At 44.9% G+C, this 19,491-nt stretch overlaps 1 protein-coding gene and 1 non-coding gene across 5 annotated transcripts in view; one reads left to right on the top strand and one right to left on the bottom strand.

Moving 5' to 3' along the window:
• Positions 1 to 17,959, top strand: part of Rnf144b (ring finger protein 144B) — a 136,746-nt gene extending 118,787 nt beyond the window's left edge. For 3 of the 4 annotated variants that reach the window (XM_026783108.1, XM_013349148.1, XM_005355149.2), the window contains exons 5-8: positions 8,072 to 8,267; positions 10,119 to 10,263; positions 13,003 to 13,092; positions 14,478 to 17,959. In XM_026783108.1, the coding sequence (XP_026638909.1) occupies positions 8,072 to 8,267; positions 10,119 to 10,263; positions 13,003 to 13,092; positions 14,478 to 14,618 (572 nt within the window). In that variant the 3' untranslated portion in view covers positions 14,619 to 17,959. The remainder of the gene's footprint in view (positions 1 to 8,071; positions 8,268 to 10,118; positions 10,264 to 13,002; positions 13,093 to 14,477) is intronic. The other variant, XM_005355150.2, reaches the window with a different exon arrangement.
• LOC113456923 lies at positions 5,799 to 5,914 on the bottom strand. The gene has a single exon (XR_003377645.1). It is a non-coding gene; the product is annotated as a small nucleolar RNA SNORA26 (small nucleolar RNA).
• Positions 17,960 to 19,491: the final 1,532 nt, after the last annotated feature.

Genomic DNA, 19,491 nt, shown 5'->3' on the forward strand with positions numbered 1-19,491 from the left:
AAAAAAAAAAACCCTTGAATTACAAAATGTTTTACAGTTCTGGACACTTCTTCAAGCCTGAGTTCATCTTTTTGAACTATGATTATCTGCTGTATCCTTCCCATCATTCTGGACAGGCACACTTTCCTCCTGCATTGCCTGTTACGTCACCACAACGTCACCCCTTCATCTTAAACTGCATCCTTTACTAAAGGGTTCCACCCTTAGTTCCCGGGTTCTAGGGTGCCATTTAGGAACATGGCACTCTGTGCAAATTCATATAACACACTCTAACCATCTCATAATACAGGGTCCCCTTATTCCAGGTATGAATCCTGCTTTCTCTAACCATGTCCCAGGAGATCATGGCTCACTGTGGTTGGATGTCCAACATGGCCATATTAAAGAGACAAGCAGCAATTACATATATCTAATATTGTGATTTCTTTTGGCTAGCCAACTGTAACTTAGGGGCTCATCTGAAACTGTTGTCCTGTCCTGAAAGAAGAGGCTGCTAAGAGAGAGGACACACGAAACTGATGTTATTCCAGATTTGAAAATCTTTGAGTCCTTCCAACTCTCTTGAGAGCAGTCAGTTTGATGGTGGCTACTCTTTCTATATGGACCGTTATTGACTATAGCAGATGCTAATTCTGATTACTTTAGTTTAATGGCATTTTAACTACCTGCAGAAGGCTCCTCTTCTTTAGGATATCAAAGACAAATTAACTTCAGCATAATTAAAAATGCATCGGGTCATAGAAATTAATATGGCTTGATTTATTCCAACTGATTATTAAATTAAATTGGGTGCGTGGTGTTTCCCACAATAATAATTCCTGTGCTGTCTCTTTTAGAGTAGACTCAGTGGCAGAGGATGACAGGAAAACCACTCTTGTTGGTTGAGCAAGTGATAGCAGAATAAAAGCAAATTGTATATGCCACCTGTGAAATGCCACTGGTTGTCGTGGAGGCGAAACAAGGGTTGAAGATTCAGTTTTGTTTTGTTTTGTTTTTTTCTCTTCCCCTTTCACTTCCTCCCCCAGCACTGAGCTTGATTGGGTTTGGGTTTTGAGAACTGAAAATAGTCGTCCGGGTCAGATACAGTTCTTAGATCTCGTGGCAGTTTTCACTTTCCAGGCTGTTTCGATTTCCTAATAATTGTCCGAATACAGAAGCAGAGAAGTTTGAAGTAGCATTTCTTGCTTTGGACAACTGCAGGCACAAGCAGTCTTCAGATAAATAGCCATGGGTCTTTACTTCAGTCACCAGCTCTCTTATGAGGAAGTAAATTGAAGTTCAAAGTCTGTAAATTTGCCTCTCCGATGAAGTATGTCGTGATTAAACCCTTTTTAATCACGTCTTACTCACCAGGGTGTTTCAAGGTCACCATTGAGCTGGGCTGCTTTTGTCTAAATTGTTATATTCTAGGTTTATAAACTTAAAAGATTATTTGTTTACAATTCCATAATTTATATAAAAGAATTTGATAATGCCCCCATTGTCCTCTCTTAACCACTCATTTCTCCACTGGGCCCCCTTTCCCCACCAACCTTCCTCCTATTTGCATGCCTTTTCAATTCATGTATTTATTGTGTTGTATACGTATGATATGAGGGGAGAAACATACATGCCTTGGAAGTCAGAGGTAAACACCTTCTCCCATACGTGGGTTCCAGGGATTCGATTCAGGACATCAGGCACTGCATAGCAAGTTTGCCCAATGAACCATCTTGCCTGTGGTCTTAAGTTTGAAGAGAGAGGGCTGATGTAGGAGAGGAGCGGGCACAATTGTACACATGAAATCCTCGGGAATATGAGCAGTAGTGCTCACTGCAGGATGCTGGGTAGCTGAATCTATGCACGCAGAGCCTGCAGCTATGGAGGGCTGACTCTAAAATCTATTTCTTATCCCCGGTTGCCAGAGGCAGGCTCAGACAGGGTGCACGCAGGCCTGCTGACTGACGTGCATGGCTGTTTCTCCTACGCGCTCTTTTCTCACAGGGGAATGGAGAAGGAAGGCACACGGCTGAACGTGAGCAGGGAGATAGGGACCTCCGATGGGAAGAAGCCAAGGGAGGGAGTTCATGTCATGTGAAGTGTCCTTGCGAATATTGTATGTGAGTCTTACAAAATAGACTTCCAGTTTCACATGGGTGCAAATCACTTACATGATGGCGTCGCCTGCCTTGTGGAGGTTACTGTACTTTTCTAGTTATCAGTAACCCAGAATAAGAAATACATCTTACAACCAGCCACAGATTTAACTAACTTTGGATCAAAAATATTTTTTTTTAAATTGCTTCTGCACCAAATATGTATACCCATTTTTCATTATTCCCAAAGTAATATAACAATTATCCATATAGCATTTACATCACAGTCAGTGTTTTAAGGAAGCTGGGGATGATTGAAAGCATGCAAATACCATGCCATTTTATGTAAAGAACTTGAGCCTCTTCTGGTTTGGGTACCTGTACCTGGAGGAATGCTTGTATTCATGCACACGCATGCACACTTACAATTCATTAAATGGCTTTCTCAGTCCCTTACATGAAAAACATCACAGTAAAAAGTACACATCAAAGAATTCAGTGTTACTCAAAATCCAGAAGAGGGGAGGCGTGACTGAAGAACCTGACTTTGGCTGTGGAGAGCGTGCCGTGTGCAGTCAGTGTGCTTACTGTGCTGTGGAGAGTGATGTTAATCATGACCATCTCATGGTAAAGGAAGAGAAGTGTCGGCTTAAACAGTTGCTCTCCCTGTGTTCTTGTGCATCTGGATCCCCCCAGCCAACTTCAGTCGCCTTCCACTCTGACTGGCTTCTGTTTTTGTCGAGTGTGGCTGTTGATTCCTCAGGTGGATAAACCTTCTCATGCGCATCATTTAGGTAAACTTTAGAAGGGGATCAAAACCACTTGCCGTTTTGCAGCTTGTTCATGATTCCAACCAGAAGGGCTCAAATGCGATTATTAAAAATGTACAGTTAAAAATAACGATGAAGGCCGGACTAATGATGTGGACAATATCAAATGGTTCTCACAAGGGTAGCAGTCTTAAAAGTTTCTCTCTAGTAATTCTAACCAAACTAGTAATTATCCTGTTAAAAGAGCAGAAAATGGGCTCTCATGCTGCGGGGCCTTTCCCTGAACTAAAACTGGAGTCTGGGGAGAAAAACCTCGTGCTTAACCCAACCCAGAGACACCAAACCACTTTTTCTTGTCCTTCCAAAATGTCTTCCATGTGCACCTGTAGAAGTCCTGGGCATGGCTGTTGGGTTGCTAGAGACAAAACTCTGTCTAGTCCCATTTCTGTGTTCTGGAGCCACTTCCTATCTTGGATACTCCGCTCTTCCTTAACCCCTACTTTACTTTAACACAGAAGTAAAAGTGGGAGGCCTTTTAGGAGTCTGACTTGATTGCTCTTTTTCTACCAGATTACTCTTTAATGTGACCTTCAATGGTTTAGAAAGATGATGACCCCATCACTTCTTTGGCAAGCAGAGTGAATGGCCGGGGCAGTGCTTACAAGCCTCTTAGGTCCTGTTCAGGTGTCTGTGTGGGAAAAGTGTCCCTTGAAGCAGCCCTCTTAGGCACAAATGGTGCAGTCTTGTTCCTCAGGTGCCCTGCAATGTGGATGGACATTCCTCTAGCACCTTTAGTTAGTTAGGGGTGCTGAGGGGTAGGTGGGGACTCACAGGAGTGACTGAATTTGCAGGTGTCTCATCTCTGCCCTTTTCTTTGACCACCTGTGTGTAGTGGAGGAAAGGCCTCGGATTACTGAGGTCGACCAGAGTGCACAGAGTGTACCCCTCTGACTGAGAGCAGGAGAGGTGCTTGAAGCCCTTCAGGGGGTTCCAGAAGCATCTCCTTTCGATGTACTTCCATCCTAAATGGAAGAAACAGTCTGGACTGCAGGGCAGGGGACCCAGTGCTTCCCTGAGGTTGAGGAGCCGAGGAAGATGTGCAGCAAGCAGTTCATGAATGCCAAGTTAGTATGTACAACCAAACACCACCTGAGAGGTGTGTGCACGTATGGATTTTATTACAGGTGAACGTGTCTGTCTGTATCAAGGATGATCAGGAAGTAGAAACCATTGGCCACAAGATGCTCTGAAGAGCCCTGTCACTGTTGCGGTTCCGGCTTCTCTTCCTTTTATGCTATGCAAATTCTGCTCCTCACCTTCCTGCTCAGTGCTCCACGACTTTGTGCTGAATGATGTAGGTTTTGTGCACCGCTGTGTTTATCAGTGATAATAGGAGCGGCGGGGCTGCGTCCCTAGCACCCCAGCCGCCTGCATGGCTAGCTTATGCCCCGAAATAACAACACACAAACTGTATTCATTTAAACACTGCTTGGCCCATTCTCTTCTAGGCTAATTCTCACATATTAATTTAGCCCATTTCTAATCATCTGTGTGCAGCACCCCAAGGTGCGCTTACCGGGAAGATTCTAGCCTACGTCCATCCTGGGTCGGAGCTTCATCACGTGAGTCTCAGAGAGCAGAGCTCTCGCGTCCACCCAGTAGAGGGGAGCATGGCATCTCTGCTCCAGAGAGCAGAGCTGTCGAGTCTGAGCTCACTTCCTCTTCCTCCCAGCATTCTGTGCTGTTTACTCCTCCCACCTATCTTCTAACCAATGAGGGCCAAGCAGTTTCTTTTTATTTAACCAATGACCTTCCTCCATCATTTATCTCAGCTTATCTTCCATTCTGTGCCCCTCTAGCTGGTCATGCTTGCCAGCTTCAAGGTGCAATGGTTGATTTCAAGCCACCAGTGTGGTACCACTCACCCTGGATCTGCGGAGAAATGCCGTTGGCTTGCGAGCTACCAGAGCCCATGAGGCTGTGTTTCCTTTAAGTACAGAAGCTTAGTCCTAACATCTGGATAGAGACATCTCCCCCTGTGTCTCCACATGCAGGTTGGCTGCACCTTCCTATCTAAGGGACTTCTTTTTCAAAACCCTGTATTTCTATAGTGCCCTTGCCCTTTCTGGCTTAATCTCCTTATGTTTCATCTCAGCGTGTGGTATCTGCTTGGTCTGTGATGAAAAGAAACCAGTTTTGCCTTCTGATGTTAGACTTGATTAAAACAGGAAATTATATTAGGGATGTGTGGAAATATAGTCTGGATATATAGAAAGAAAGCATAAAGGGCTGTCTGGAAGTAGCTGCTAAGTTCCCTATGCTCCCTCCTGCTCCAGGTGTTTATTAACAATTTCATTTTTGTTGTCTTGTGAGATGTACTCCCAATTGTTTGCATTGCTAGCTTTTTGCTCTTAGATGCGATATTGTTTTAAATATCTCTTTCCTTACATACAGTGATCTTCATGCTGTGAGATTTCTGAGCACAGGAGTCTTCATTTTTCTTTCTGTTCATCTGTGACTCCAAATACTATCCAAATGTAGTATTAAGAGTGGCGGGGCTGCATCCCTAGCACCCCGGCTGCCTGGCTAGCTTATGCCCCGAAATAACAACACACAAATTGTATTCATTTAAACACTGCTTGGCCCTTTAGCTCTAGCCCTTACTGGCTAATTCTGATATCCCGATCAACCCATCTCTAATAATCTGTGAGCACTGGTCTTACCAGGAAGATTCTAGCCTACGTCAATCCTGGGTCGGAGCTTCATCACGTGAGTCTCAGAGAGCAGAGCTCTCGCGTCCACCCAGTAGAGGGGAGCATGGCGTCTCTGCTCCAGAGAGCAGAGCTGTCGAGTCTGAGCTCACTTCCTCTTCCTCCCAGCATTCTGTTCTGTTTACTCCTCCCACCTATGTTTTAACCTATGAGGCCAAGTAGTTTCTTTATTACTTAACCAATGACCTTCCTCCATCATCCAAAGAGGAAGTGCACAGTTTCCTCTGGGTTTCATGGAGAGTTCTTTTACTCTTCTGTGTTAGCCTTTTAAAGTACCGCGGCAACCTTAAAAGGGCAAGAAATCTTTATTTTTGTATTTCATATGCCCCAGTCCCTAACAAGTACTTGAAATCACTCATTTGTTGAACTAAGTGTGAGTTCAACATGCCTAACTTTAGGTCTTTTAATGATGAGGGACGATGACTCAAAGTCAAATTAAGGAGAAGGTTGAGCCTCAGTTATGGCATAAATAAGACGAATTTGGGCAGACAGGTGTTTCTGTAAGCTGCAAGGGGACTGTGAGAGTTAGCTGGGAGAACTGGCTTGAGTGTCTGGTTCCCTTTTTAGGTAGAGCTAGAGATCCATCTCCGGATATCTGCCTCTGGTCATAGTTAAGCTCTTTAAGGCATCCTTAAGACGACTGGGGTATAGCTCAGTGCTGGCTGCTGCTCAGTGATTGTCTCATCCCCATGACTAACCAACAAGTAAGTCATTCAACCCAGACATGCCCAAACAGGACTTCTAGTGGAGGAACACGACCACAGGTAGCATCTCAGCCACTAATGGACTTCTCTATGACAGTGGCCCATGAAGGTTGTACCACCTAGTATTGTCTTGCCATTTTGCTGGTCTGAATTCACCATGGTATTAATACAACAGACTCGCCTAAGGCTGCATCTCCTATGCATCCCTGGAGAGAGCCATAATGCCTCCATCCTTGCCCCACCCCCATGCTTTTGTACCTGGTCCTCTTGTCCTGTCATGATGGCGGAAAAGCCAGATCCCTGTTTTCTGTGGCTCAGATGCTTTCCTGGTGTTTGTGTTGGACCAGGGGCAGCAGTGGCCCTGGGTTCCAAGCTACTTTGTAGCAATTTATCAGAATCTGTAATTGATCTCTCATTTATCATTTCTGCTTTCATTGTACCACTTTGGATGCCTGGAACAGTAAGTTGATAGGAACATGTCGTGACTTCTCCAATTGTTACCGCTGATTAAAGAAATTATAATGGGGCAGAGTTAACCTCAGAGGTTCAAGAGAGAATTATGATTAATAATAAATTTGTAAAGTACATCCATTCAGAGACAGAAAGGCTACTGCTCCCTCCGAGTAGCCTCATATGTCTCGTCATAAGACATATTACATGAAGAGAAATGGATTCTGTTAATGAGCGAGAAATGGGAAAACAAAAGAGAATTATAAATGCTTAACTAGATGCAGGCTATCCATCGCCACTCTTACCCTTTCTCCTGTGTGTCTCATGGAGCTAACCACTGTCATATAACTGACTATCATTTTATAGTCTGAGAAAGTCCTGTTTGTTTTAAGAGCTTGTGGGAACTTCATAAATAGTCCCTAATTTGTCCACTGGTAAGACAGCAAGCTGCTTAAATCTGACTTCCGAGCTAAGCCACACTGGATACTGTTTGATCCTAAACTATTTGAATCCTGTGTTCCAATTCCCTCCTGTATGAGCTGTATCTCAGAGCCCCAAACCCTGTTCTTTTGTGTAGAATACCTTTGTTCTCTTGCTCTTGATGCTCTGCACATCATCTTTTCCTTCAAGGTTGGTACCTAGTTCATTATAGAAAAGTGTGGGCAGAGGCCGCTAGTTCATTTCCTGACTGCCCTGACTTGAAATAATCACACAAAAACTATATTATATTTAAATCACTACTTGGTCAATCACTTAAATGTATTGCTAGCTAACTCTTATATCTTAAATTAGCCTGTTTCTATTGGTGCGTCTGTCTCCTGTGGGTGGCACCATGGCTTCTCTCTGACTCCTCTACTCTCTCTCTAGATATATCTCTTCCAGACTGGTATATTCTGTTAAGTTATTGGACAAAAGCAGCTTCTTTATTAACCAATAAAAGCAACACATATACAGAAGGACTTCTCACACCAAAAGAGACTTGAGGTTTTGTGCATTTTGAGTGCTTAAAGGCGAGCTGTAGTTTTTGGTTAAAGGCCATAGTGTACCTATTACTATTAATAAAGGAAATGGTGACTTGCTCTGTTAATTCCTACCTCGAGAATGTGGCAGTGATGACCCTGCGCTCTGAATGGTGGGTGGTGGACTTGGATCCATTATAAAGATTGTCAGTCATGGACATGGCCACTCCCTTGCTGATACTATGCTATATATCCTGCTCATTTAAAAAGATAAGTGAAGGGGAGAAAGTTTAATGCTTGGACCGGAGCTAGCCCATCACAATTTCCTCCTTTATGTTTCAGAGGTTCACATGGATCCCCTCCGAACATGGTGTCCTGTTACAGACTGCCAGACAGTGTGCCACATTGCAGCAGGAGACCCAGGGAAGCCTGTGATGGTGGAGTGTCCTTCATGCCACCTGAAATTCTGCTCATGTTGCAAGGATGCCTGGCACGGGGAGTCCTCCTGTAGAGATCAGCCTATTGTGCCGGAGCATGGGTAAGGGATGAAGTATCTTCGGGATAATTCCTTGTGTTTTTTTCAAATTCCACATCAATGGCTTTGGGAAAGAGTTCGAGCCCAATGGCTTTTAGACACTCACTGAAGAAATATCCTGAGAAGAATTAGTAAGGCGGTAACAGACACTACCAGGAACAGTATGTCTAAAAGGGATTCTAGCTCGTTAGCCTAAGGGGACCTTCCAGGCATGTTAAATTTGTTTGAGTTCACTCCCTTTGGGTAGAGAGGTTCCTCACTCTGTAGGTTTCAGCAGAAAGTTGGGGCTTTGTACAAAACCATGTTTACCCATCACTGGTGTAGCCCATTCTTCCTGTTTACAAATGAGAGAGATATGATCTTACCTGATTAAATGGCCATCTCATGGGGTACGCTGATCATACAGAGCACATAGACATAGACTGTCTTCCTAAGTGCTTAGAAAATGCAGGAAGAGAATTTGTTCCTAATGCTTTATGCTATAAAGGTGGTGTCAGGACTCGGATTTTATGTTGAGAAGCAATTCAAGCAGCGGGTGCCTTTTTGTATGGCGGGTTTTTTATGGCAGCAGCCGGGCGCAAGTGAGAGACCTTTGTGTTGGATCCCATGCTCTGCTCGAGGCTATGGCTGTTCTGCACGAGCAAGAACAAAACACCAGTGTTCCCAGCCAGTTGGCTTAGTCACCCAGTGCCCTCAGACTGTGCAGAACCGGTCTTCGGGAAGAGTCACGCTGCCTGGCTGTGGTGCTGTGCTTGGATAGCAGATCAAGCAGAGAAGAAAGAGAACTCTGATACATGCGCTCTGTGTGCCATCCCTAACAGATTTAAAGCAGTGCCTTCCGTAGTAGTTAGCTCCCTGAGTAAGCTTAAAGGGCTCAGAGGAGGGGAGAGTGACTTGGGTTCTGACACTGTTCGTGGCATCCAGGGGGCCTCATATAAGACACTCAGTCTCTTATGGGTCTGTATCCCCATTGAGAAAAGGGGACATTAAATTTTTTGTTACATTTATTTACCGTGTGTGTGTGTGTGTGTGTGTGTGTGTGTGTGTGTACACATGTGTGGACCTGTGGCATCGTGTGTGGAGGTCAGTGGAAAACGTGTGAGAGTTTCCCTTTTACCATGTGGGTACCAGGGATTGAACTCAGGTCATCAGGCTTAGCAGCAAGTGCCTTTCCCCGCAGAACTGTCTCACCAGCCCAAAGGAGAATATTAAAATAGAGATACTGTGTCCACCATAGGTTTGACAACACTTTGTAAACTGTGATGTCTCTGGGTGCTGGGTGTTGATTTTGATACACAGTCAGTGGAGTGTAATAATGCCACACTCTGACCCTCATAGCTCAACCTGAACCGCTGAAGTCCTGTGTCCCTTTCTGCTGTGGTCACACACTGGCCTCTTTGTCAACTTGGAGGAGGTCTTTTCGATAATGGGTGGCATCTCTTTGAGTTCCACTAACTGTATCCCACCCGTTCCTTTTATTTAATGAACGGGTTGTTATGTAGACAGCATCCTGTTCGGATCCAGAGTTAAGTTCTTGCCAGTCTTAACTCTCTCCGTGTACTTCTTACTCAGAGAATGTGTGGTCCGGGAATGAAGGCTCAATTTGGCATAGCAATAAAGTCAGGCAGCTGTGGAAAGTGTAATTATATAATTCTTTAGGAGCCAAAATAAATAAATTCTTTCTTATTGAGCTATCTGAACAACTAATAATCCATGTCTCCCATTTTCCCTCCCACCCCTTTCTTTGGAAGTGAATTAAACACAGCAAGCAGAACGTATTAACCATCCTTCTAACCGTCCTGAAAAACGGGTGGGTGACCACTGACTGAACACATCTCATCTGTTTTGTTTTAGGGCGCTCTTTGGGACGGAGGCAGATGCCCCTATTAAGCAATGCCCAGTTTGCCGTATTTACATCGAACGCAACGAGGGCTGCGCTCAGATGATGTGCAAGAACTGCAAGCACACATTTTGCTGGTACTGTCTGCAGAACCTGGATGTAAGTTCTCTTCGGAAGAGGCTGAGCATTTCCCTTTGCTGGACCTGGATGCAGGAGCTGATGCAGAGGCCATGGAGGGGGGCTGTTTACTGACTTGCTCCTCATGGCTTGTTCAGCCTGCTTGCTTATATACCCCAGGACCACCAGCCCAGGGATGGCACCACGCACAATGGATTGATCCTTCCCCTATCAATCACTGATTAAGGAAGTACCCCACAGGCTTGCCTATAGCTGGATCTTATGAAGGCTTTTTTCTCAATGGGACTCCCTCCTCTGATGAGTAGCTTGCATCAAGTGACATAAAACAGCACACACGTACGCTGGTGTCTTTTCCTCAGCCCTTGGTTTTGCTCTGCACTTGGGTTTTATTCAGCTCGTGGTTTATTCAGTGTTGTGGTGTCCCTAAGCAGCACCAGGAATGAAGGTGTCATTAATGGAATGCCTACTGGCACTTCAGTTGACAATTAGGTAAGCTGTTTGGGACATTGTGAGGAAACATCTCTGTGATCTTCTTTTCTCTTTCTTTTCCTTTCTTTCTTTCTTTCTTTCTTTCTTTCTTTCTTTCTTTCTTTCTTTCACTCATTCATTCTTTCTTTCTTTTCCTTCCTTCCTTCCTTCCTTCCTTCCTTCCTTCCTTCCTTCCTTCCTTCCTTCTTCTTTTCTTTTTTCTTTTTTTGGTTGTTCAAGACAGGATTTTTCTCAGTAGCCCTGTCCTGGCTGTCCTGGAACTCACTCTGTAGACCAGGCTGACCTCGAACTCCCTGAGATCCACCTGTCTCTGCCTCCAGAGTGCTGGGATTAATGGCATGCGCCACCAGCACCCCAGTGAGCTTTGTCTTTTTTAAGGAAGTGCATTAGATTGCAGCCTTGAGGGTAGATGTTGTAGATGAAAGACTTTAAACAGCTCACAAGTGCCTTCCACTGTGAGTAACTTCACTTCTGCGTAGTCCTGTAGATAACAAGTGTGTGTGGTATTTAACATGGTTTTCACACAAAAAACAGATCCTAGGGGTCTCTCCTTGGTGTCCCCAGTCCATAAACTAGGTTTCTATCCACAAGGAGCTGAGTAGGAATGTAAGGGACTCAGTGTGTGCAGCAGACCTCCATCCTTTGGCCAGAGTGTTTGCGAGGGATGGCGTTGTGGAGAACACTGTGTTCAGACACTTGTGCTGTGTGGCCCCCCAGATGTGGGGCAGATGTTAGATGTCTGCACACATGGGCGTCAGATGTTAAAGCATGCTTTTCTGCCACCGTGTCTCAGGATCTTGCTTTCTCTGTTTTAGATGAGGGCCTTGGCTTGTGGTAGAGATGCTTTTCTGCAGGGCAGTATGTTATGCCGCACGGTGTTGGTGTGTTTGTGGGTTGAAAACCTGGGACAAAGGAGGATTTTCTAAAGCCCAAGTCTGAGACAGCCACCAAACAGAGACTGTGCATGCTGGGCACTGAGTTTTCTTTTGCCTTCATCTTCATGTGGTCCATGTCAGAGGCGGAGGCAGAGCTGCACAAATCTGTCCCCTTCAGTTCTCTTTCCTCAACGTCTACTCCTATACCATGTCAGTCTGTCTGTGTGTGCTATTTAGAGATGAGCCAGCTCCTCAAGCTGACTGTGTCTTCACTCTGTTCAGAAGCCAAACTTCCAGAGAGCCCAATTGTGTCTTGCAGCTGACATCCACCTTTCTCCAGTCAGCCCAAGTGGCCATGTGGTCCTGTGGCCATATCATGACTGCATTCTTTCCAAGGTTTTACATTTCTCACTGGTAAAATCCAACATCCTTGGCTTTCCCAGGGTCTCTGCTGGATTTGACATCTTGGCAAGTTTCCACCTCTTTTATTTCTTTTTCTTTTCTTTTTTTTTTTCGAGACAGGGTTTCTCTGTTGGTTTTGGAGCCTGTCCTGAAACCAGCTCTTGTAGACCAGGCTGGTCTCGAACTCACAGAGATCTGCCTGCCTCTGCCTCCCAAGTGCTGGGATTAAAGGCATGCGCCACCACTGCCCGGATCCTCTTCTATTTCTTTTGGCCTTGCCTCTCTGACTGTACCACAGTTTCCTTTCTAGACTCCTTACCTATTTGTGGGTGTTTTCTCTAAACAAACTTGCTTCTCAGTCTGCTTCTCTTCTAGATAATCTCATTGAGTTCTGTTATCTGGGGCCCCTATTTTATATATATTAGCATCCATGTCTCTCCTTCAACGACCAGGGTATAAGTAATGGGCTGCCTTTGGATGTATTGCCCTGATGTCAAGTTCAGTATGTCCAAACTATAGTCCATCTTTACCCCCCAAATCCATCTCAGAGTTCTCTCTCTGGGCAAAGCCACGTTTTCTTTCTCCTCAGTGGCTTTCTCCTCATTCAGAATCCTGTTTCCCTGCTTCATCATGTAGCTCATTACTTTCTCAGGCTCTTGTGGCGGCTTCCCTTCCTCATCATCTGTCAGATGGTGGCATTTCTCACAGCAGGCACGCTGCTGGTTTATGGCTCTCATGCTCCATGGCACACCTCTGCTAGAGCTCGCTGTCAGTTACCTGTTGGAGATGGTCGATCAGGGCCATCCCTTTTTCTGTTGCTTCAGCTAAGAGTTCATTATGATTTGTCTCCTTGGTGAGTTACAGAACTGCAAGCCTTGCTGAAAAGGGTGGGCTCGGCATTCCTAGAGGAAGTCATTCATAGCACTTCATATCTACCTCTCAGCTTCATGTTGTGTGATTACTGAAACTCCTCTTTTTCTTTTTTTCTTTTCAGAATGACATATTCCTTAGGCATTATGACAAAGGACCATGCAGGAATAAGCTCGGCCACTCGAGAGCATCGGTAATGTGGAACCGAACACAGGTACCCTCCTCCTTAAGGAAACATGAGATGCATTGGAATTAATGTGGCTTCCTTGCTTTCTCATGCCCTCCTGGGAGGTTCTGGTACAAGGAAAGAGAGCGAGAACGACGGAGCAGCTGCCTGCAGTTAATTCAAGGGCATGATCATTGAGAGACAGAGGCACCAGAGAGCTGAGCGTTAGAGCGACCAGCCGCGTGAACACCCGTGTTCTCTGCTCTTGCAAAAACATGGGAGGAGTTTCCTACAAGCACTTAGATCACATCAGCCATCAGAAGAGAGTTCTCCAATACTGCCAGGCCTCAGATCCCTCTGTACATGCCATTGTGTGTTTATGTGGCACTTCAAAGGGAACTGTGCTTTGTTTTTTAATAGTGTTTTGTATTTATCAAAGGCTATGGTCCCTTTGAGGAAACCAATGCTTATATCCTAACGATCATTATTAATGTGTGGGGAAGCCCCGATAGAGAACAAGCCAACACCCACAGTACAGGGTTTGGAGTTAACGGCTAAGCCGAGTTAGCCTTGTTTGTTCTCAACCTCAGTTTAGTCCTTTGTAGCTTTGTAGTTTGTGTCCAGTTTAGAACATCGCCGAACATGTCTGAGACAGTGTCCTAGTCATTCACCTAACAGGTGATCGTAGACTGGGTGATGAAGATTGCTTCTTCCTAGTTCTGGATGCTGGAAATCTGAGGTTCAGGTATCAACACGGGCAGGTTCTGCTGAGGGTCCTTGTATTAGATTTTTGTCTCAGGACTTAAAGGAGCAAGAGTTCAGTTTGGCTCACGGTTTGAGGGGACACAGTCCATCATGGTGGGGAGGACACGGCAGAGTTCATGGCGGTAAGAAGCTTGAGGCTGGGACTCCATCTCTCTGCATGATATGCGCAGGAATCAGGGAGAGGAGGGCACTAGCACTCATCAGGCTCTCTTCTTTTTTTTCCTTTTTGTTATTCAGTCCAATGCCCAGCCCATGGGATGACGTCACACATCTTCCCTGCTCGGTTAATCTTGTCTGGAAATGCCCACACAGACACATCCATAAGTGTGTCTCTTAGATGATTCTAAGTCTAGACGTGTTGGCAATGAGGAGATACATCCACAGCATGCCTTCTGGCTCATAGATGATAGTTTCCTTGCTGGGTTCTCCCATGCGAGAAAGCTGAGAATGAATGAAGGTGAGCTCTTGAGCTCCCTAGTATCACCCAGGCTCTGTCTCAGCTAGGGGCTCCCCTCTCGGAATGCCGTCACACCGAGTATTGGGGTTCCAATACGGGCATTTGGAAGAGGGATACAAGCATTCACACCATAAAGGCCATTACACCTGGGGGCAGGTACACATTTAAGATGATGTAACTGCTGAAATAGGGTTTTCTCTTCCATTTCCAGGTAGTGGGCATCCTTGTGGGCTTAGGCGTCATTGCCTTGGTGACGTCACCCCTGCTACTCCTGGCCTCTCCATGCATTATCTGCTGTGTCTGCAAGTCCTGTCGAGGCAAGAAGAAAAAGCACGATCCATCCACAACCTAAAGCTACCTGCACAGACATCCGGGTTATGTGAGACAGCGCAGCGATAAAGCCCACTTAGCGACCTTGCCTCCTTCTCCTTGCCAAACTTTAGAAGTGCCTCTGTGTCCAGACTCTGAACTTGCCTGCTAACATTTGGTATTGGAAAAGGCCAAGTCCCGGGTGCAAGTGTTCCTGTGTAGTGAGAAGCAGCCCCGCAGTCCAGACTGTGTCTGTGGAGCAGGCTGGGAGCATGCTGTTGCCTGGGAGACTCGAACACATCACCGTCTTGTCTAAAGGATCCCACCAAGCTGCTCATCCTCCATCCAGACCTAAGGAGCCTGGGTGAATATCCAGTGTAGTAATGGCATTGCTGTGTTTGGCGGCATTGCAAGCTGAGCAAAAGTCTGTGTTGATTCCACTGCTGTGAGACACATGGCAGACGCCCAGAGTCAGAGGGGAAGGTTAAGACTGCACGGTGAAGAAGTTCTGAGCAGTAGGGCCGGCCGCTTATCTCAGGAGTCGACACGCTGCCTGGCATGCCCGTGCCGGCTACTGCGAGCCCTTCTCCAGTGTTCCCACAGTGACTTGGCAGAAACATAATAGCTCTCTCTGTGTGTGATCTCATCTTCAGGCAGGAGAAACTGCTGTTCAGAGGGAGTTGTCCCTTCCCGGGAAAAGGTTGTAACCTGTAAAACAACATGGCCTAATTTAGTGTCTGTTATTCAGATATTCTTCTTCTAAAGTAACCAGTTCGCCGCTCACAGTCTGCAGCTGTGGTCTATAAAAGTATTTTATATGGGATGTGGGGGGGAAAGTTTCAAAGCCTTTGTCGGAGACAGCAGGGTCCTTTCTTGGGCTCTGTGGTCATATTCCCACCAGATTAGGAGTTGGACCAGAAAGTGCCCATCAGCAGCACACTCTACATCCCATCCATTCACCCACATAGAATCCCGTGACCCCCCCAGGCATGCATGGGGGTAGCCAACAGATGACACAAAGCAAGATTAGCTCAAAGACCTTGTTCCTTCTATGACTAATGGATAGCTGTCAGAATAAAGGTAATATTTCTTTTGCTTAGTACACATGTGGATTTTTGTTGTTAGGTTTATAACTTACCCGGGAGGGTAGACTCAGAAACAAATTTTTGAAAACAACGCCTCGTGCGACCTTGTGCTGTCTGTAAAGTGATAATCAGGTCATTCCCATACCCTCAGACCCAGTGAGAGCAGCTCTTTGCTGGGCCTAATTTAGCATCGTTCTCCTGGGAGCTGTTCAGACAGTCCGAGTACTTTCCGTGTCCTCGAGAAACTGATAAAATGACCACACGAAACCAAATGGAAGTACACGTGTCTTCAGTCGTTTGGATTTGTGTCACCTCACTGTGACTCATGCTGCCCATTATACCATTCGTCAGCAAATAGGTTTTTAAAAGACAAACATATACTCTCCAGTGGCAGGATTTTACAGCTGCCCTGAGCAATGCAGCCTGGTGCTTCCTAAGAATGGTGTGTGTTCCTTGTTGACAGAGACTTCTGAGAGCAAGGAGACTAGTCAGGGCCTAGTCTGTTTTCCACACTAACTTGGTGACTAGATTGTTAAATTGCTGCTATCCTGGATCTGTTATCAAAGACTGATGCCTTGCCTCTGCCGTGGAATGTATCCTAAGGGGGATGTGTATGTTCAGGGATCTTTAGTTCATGCACATATATTAATATCTGATGTATGTACAGTACGTTCATTGGCTGTGTACTTTTTTATTCTCCCATTTGTATAAAACATAGATCTCTGGAAAACTTAGGAGTTGCAACAAGCCCAAATCATTTGGATCATTTATTAGAAATTTCTCTGTATAAACCTGTTTGGTTCTCCATTGAATGTCTAAGCACTTCAGATGCAGAAAAACCTCTCTTCTGGAAGGGTATTTCATATTAGTGCAAATATAAATGCACATCTATCTGAGTGGTTAACTTGCACAGACAGAGACAGCTGCCTCCCTTGAGGTGAGGGGCTTTTGTTACAGCTCAGGGGATTACAGGAACTCAGCTGAAATTGTATTTTTGTAGCAAGAATATCAGCAGTGACAACACTAGCCACCATTAGCTAATTCTCTGAGCTCGCTTGGTTCTAACTGGGGCAGATTTCACGTAACCTGAAATGCTGTTATCTCAGAAATAAGAGCTGGCGGGTTTGGAGTAGTGGTGGAAAAGAATGTCTGTGCTAATTCCCTGGCAAAATTGAAGGAAACTGCCTTCCAGAATGTTTTATGAAAGCCTTAGTTTTGACTTTATTTTGGTTTCATTTTTTCGGCTGGGAGGGGGATTGTTTGTCAAACTGGATTTTTTTTTTTTCTTTCGTGTTGTGAAGTGCCTGAATAATGGTGTCTCCTTCCTTATGGGGCGAGACGTGTGAGAGAGTGTGTCCGAATCCACTCTAGAATTTGGTAACTAGACCTCCGAGTGTATATATCTCTGGCATATCCCAGGGCACAACGCCAGCCTAACTCAACTTTGTTTACAGAGACACGAGGTGGCAACTGTCATGGAGGCAGCTGGTGTTTTCACTTTGAGTTGTTGGCCTCTGGGGAGTTTACTTCCTCTGCCCCTCAGATTCCTCCTTCTGATTTAGAAGATTCTTAAAAGAAGTGTTTGACTGTCCAAAAATTGTCTAGTTCATTTGAAACAGATTTAGAAGCCCACCAGGTCTGCACCTTCCAGAAATCTCACTGGATACAACCGTCCATGATCCAGACCTTGCCACTTCTGGGGTTTCCCTCGTTAGAATCTGTTAGAGAAGACAGAAGCCTGGGAGCAAGTGTTAGACTCTTAGCCATGCTATTTGTTCGTGCCATGGGTATTTGCTCTGGATTTGAAATCTGTACTTTGAAAGTGGCCTTTGGAAAGCAAATAATTCCGTGTGAGTTTTTCTCGTAGTCAGCATCACCGAACAATTCTCTTCATTCAAGTGGAAACTCCTCATTGATTTTTGGATGTGCAAAACTCTTTCTCGGAAGCCCAGTATCCTCTTCAGAATTAGTCAGTAACCAAGTGTGTGCTCCTTTCTCCTTCTGTGCCCTGTGCTCCTAAAGAACATGTCTCCCTGTCCACGGATAGACGCCTTTATGTATGTGAAACTGTGTACACACATGCGGCTGCGCGATGCAGTTTGGAAATGCCTGAGAAGAACGACATTGTGTGAAGCTGTCTCAATTGGTATCTACAGGCTATCACATCTCATGTTGGTTCATGGGCCAGGAAGTTTCATCATGTGCTTACTTAAATTGCCGTTGTATTGTATATATTTTTTTCAATTCTTTGGGAAGAAAATGAACTGTTTTGGTCTCTTTGGCCTCAATAAATGTGAGTGGGAAACCAAACGTGTGAGCCTTTGTTCTGCACAATTTTCAGTCCTGGTCTCTAGGAACTGATTAAATCAATATGGAATCCCAGACTCAGAATTTACAAGAAAACCAACCAGAATTTCTGTCTAGGTGATGCTTGGTGTTGTGTTTCTTGAAGAAACAGGGGCAGGGCGACGCCATCACTCCATGCGGACTTCATGTTGCGTGGGCAGGTTCACATCAGCGGCACACAGGGGTCGTCTCCAACCAGCGAAGACATCAGCAAGATCCCATCTTTAGCCATACTAAACAGCCACACCCCAAAACCATGGCTTTGTGTCAAAGTGGAGTTCAGTCAAAACGAGGGTTAGACTAAATGCCAAGATCAGTTCTGACCTTCCCAAAGCCTCTTAGGAGGATGGCTTTCCTAGCTATGAATTTAAAGAAAGGGATTACATGGGAGTGTTAGCTTATGGTCATGGTCATTTCCATTTGATTAGTATTCAGGGTAGGATTCCCTTAAGGTTGAGTCCGGAAGTTGGTTAACAACTTGGCCTTGTGTCTCTACAGGGTTGAAGACTCACTTTCTTGGACTGATGTTGCCTGTTTGCTAGGTGTTATATTCCCCTTACAGTAACATCCGAACATTTGCAATAAACTGATTATTTAAATTTCATTTTGTAAAGAATTCAGTGTGTGTGGGAAAAAGCAGTAAGACCATGTAAAACACTTGGGGTTAGAGTTGTTTAATTTTCTTAATCATCTCCTAGAATGCCAACCTTATTGAATTTCCAAAGCTTGCTATTTTCTAAGTTTCAGTTTGCATTCCCAAGGAAATATTGAAAGAACCATTTCATAAACCACGAGTTTAATCAGTGCCTTCAGGAGCAAACTCGCCGCAGTGTAAACTGTGCTTCTAGTGAGTCTGGAGAATTATGACGAGGGTTTCCTGCAATTCAATCATTTCCACTTGGTAGGTAATGAATTTATTTTAGCTTTAAACCCCAAAGATCACGCCCAACACTAGTCACACCCAACTTGATTAGATTAGATTAGCTAGATTAAAAATGTGTTTCTTACAATCTATAACTTTAAAGATTGACAATCTTTTATATTTTTTACATGAATTATTTAAAGAACTTGAGGAATCATCCCACGAGATGATCTATACCCATTTCTTAGAGAAAGCAATGGGCTGGTGGTCTTGTTAACCCAAGGGTCAGATATTGAATGACAACCAGAAAAATAGTACAGGCCTTCCTGAAAGGATTATAGTACCCTTTCCATGCCTGATTTTTTTTTGTGTGTATACACACGCACACGCACATACATACACAAATATATATATGCTCACACACTATCAATGGAGGTATGATTTTATATATGTATTTATATACATGTACACACACATATGAAGGTATAGTCAAAGTTTCTGTATGTGACAACATTCTCAGAGTAGTGCCCATGAAATCAAGCCCATCCCCCATCCCATCACCCCTGAGCCTCACCTGGAGAAGATCAGGAGATGGAGGGTGATTCGTTAGAGAAATAACAAGG

Source organism: Microtus ochrogaster, chromosome 16 (assembly GCF_000317375.1).
Source record: "Microtus ochrogaster isolate Prairie Vole_2 chromosome 16, MicOch1.0, whole genome shotgun sequence".
Taxonomy (NCBI): domain Eukaryota; kingdom Metazoa; phylum Chordata; class Mammalia; order Rodentia; family Cricetidae; genus Microtus; species Microtus ochrogaster.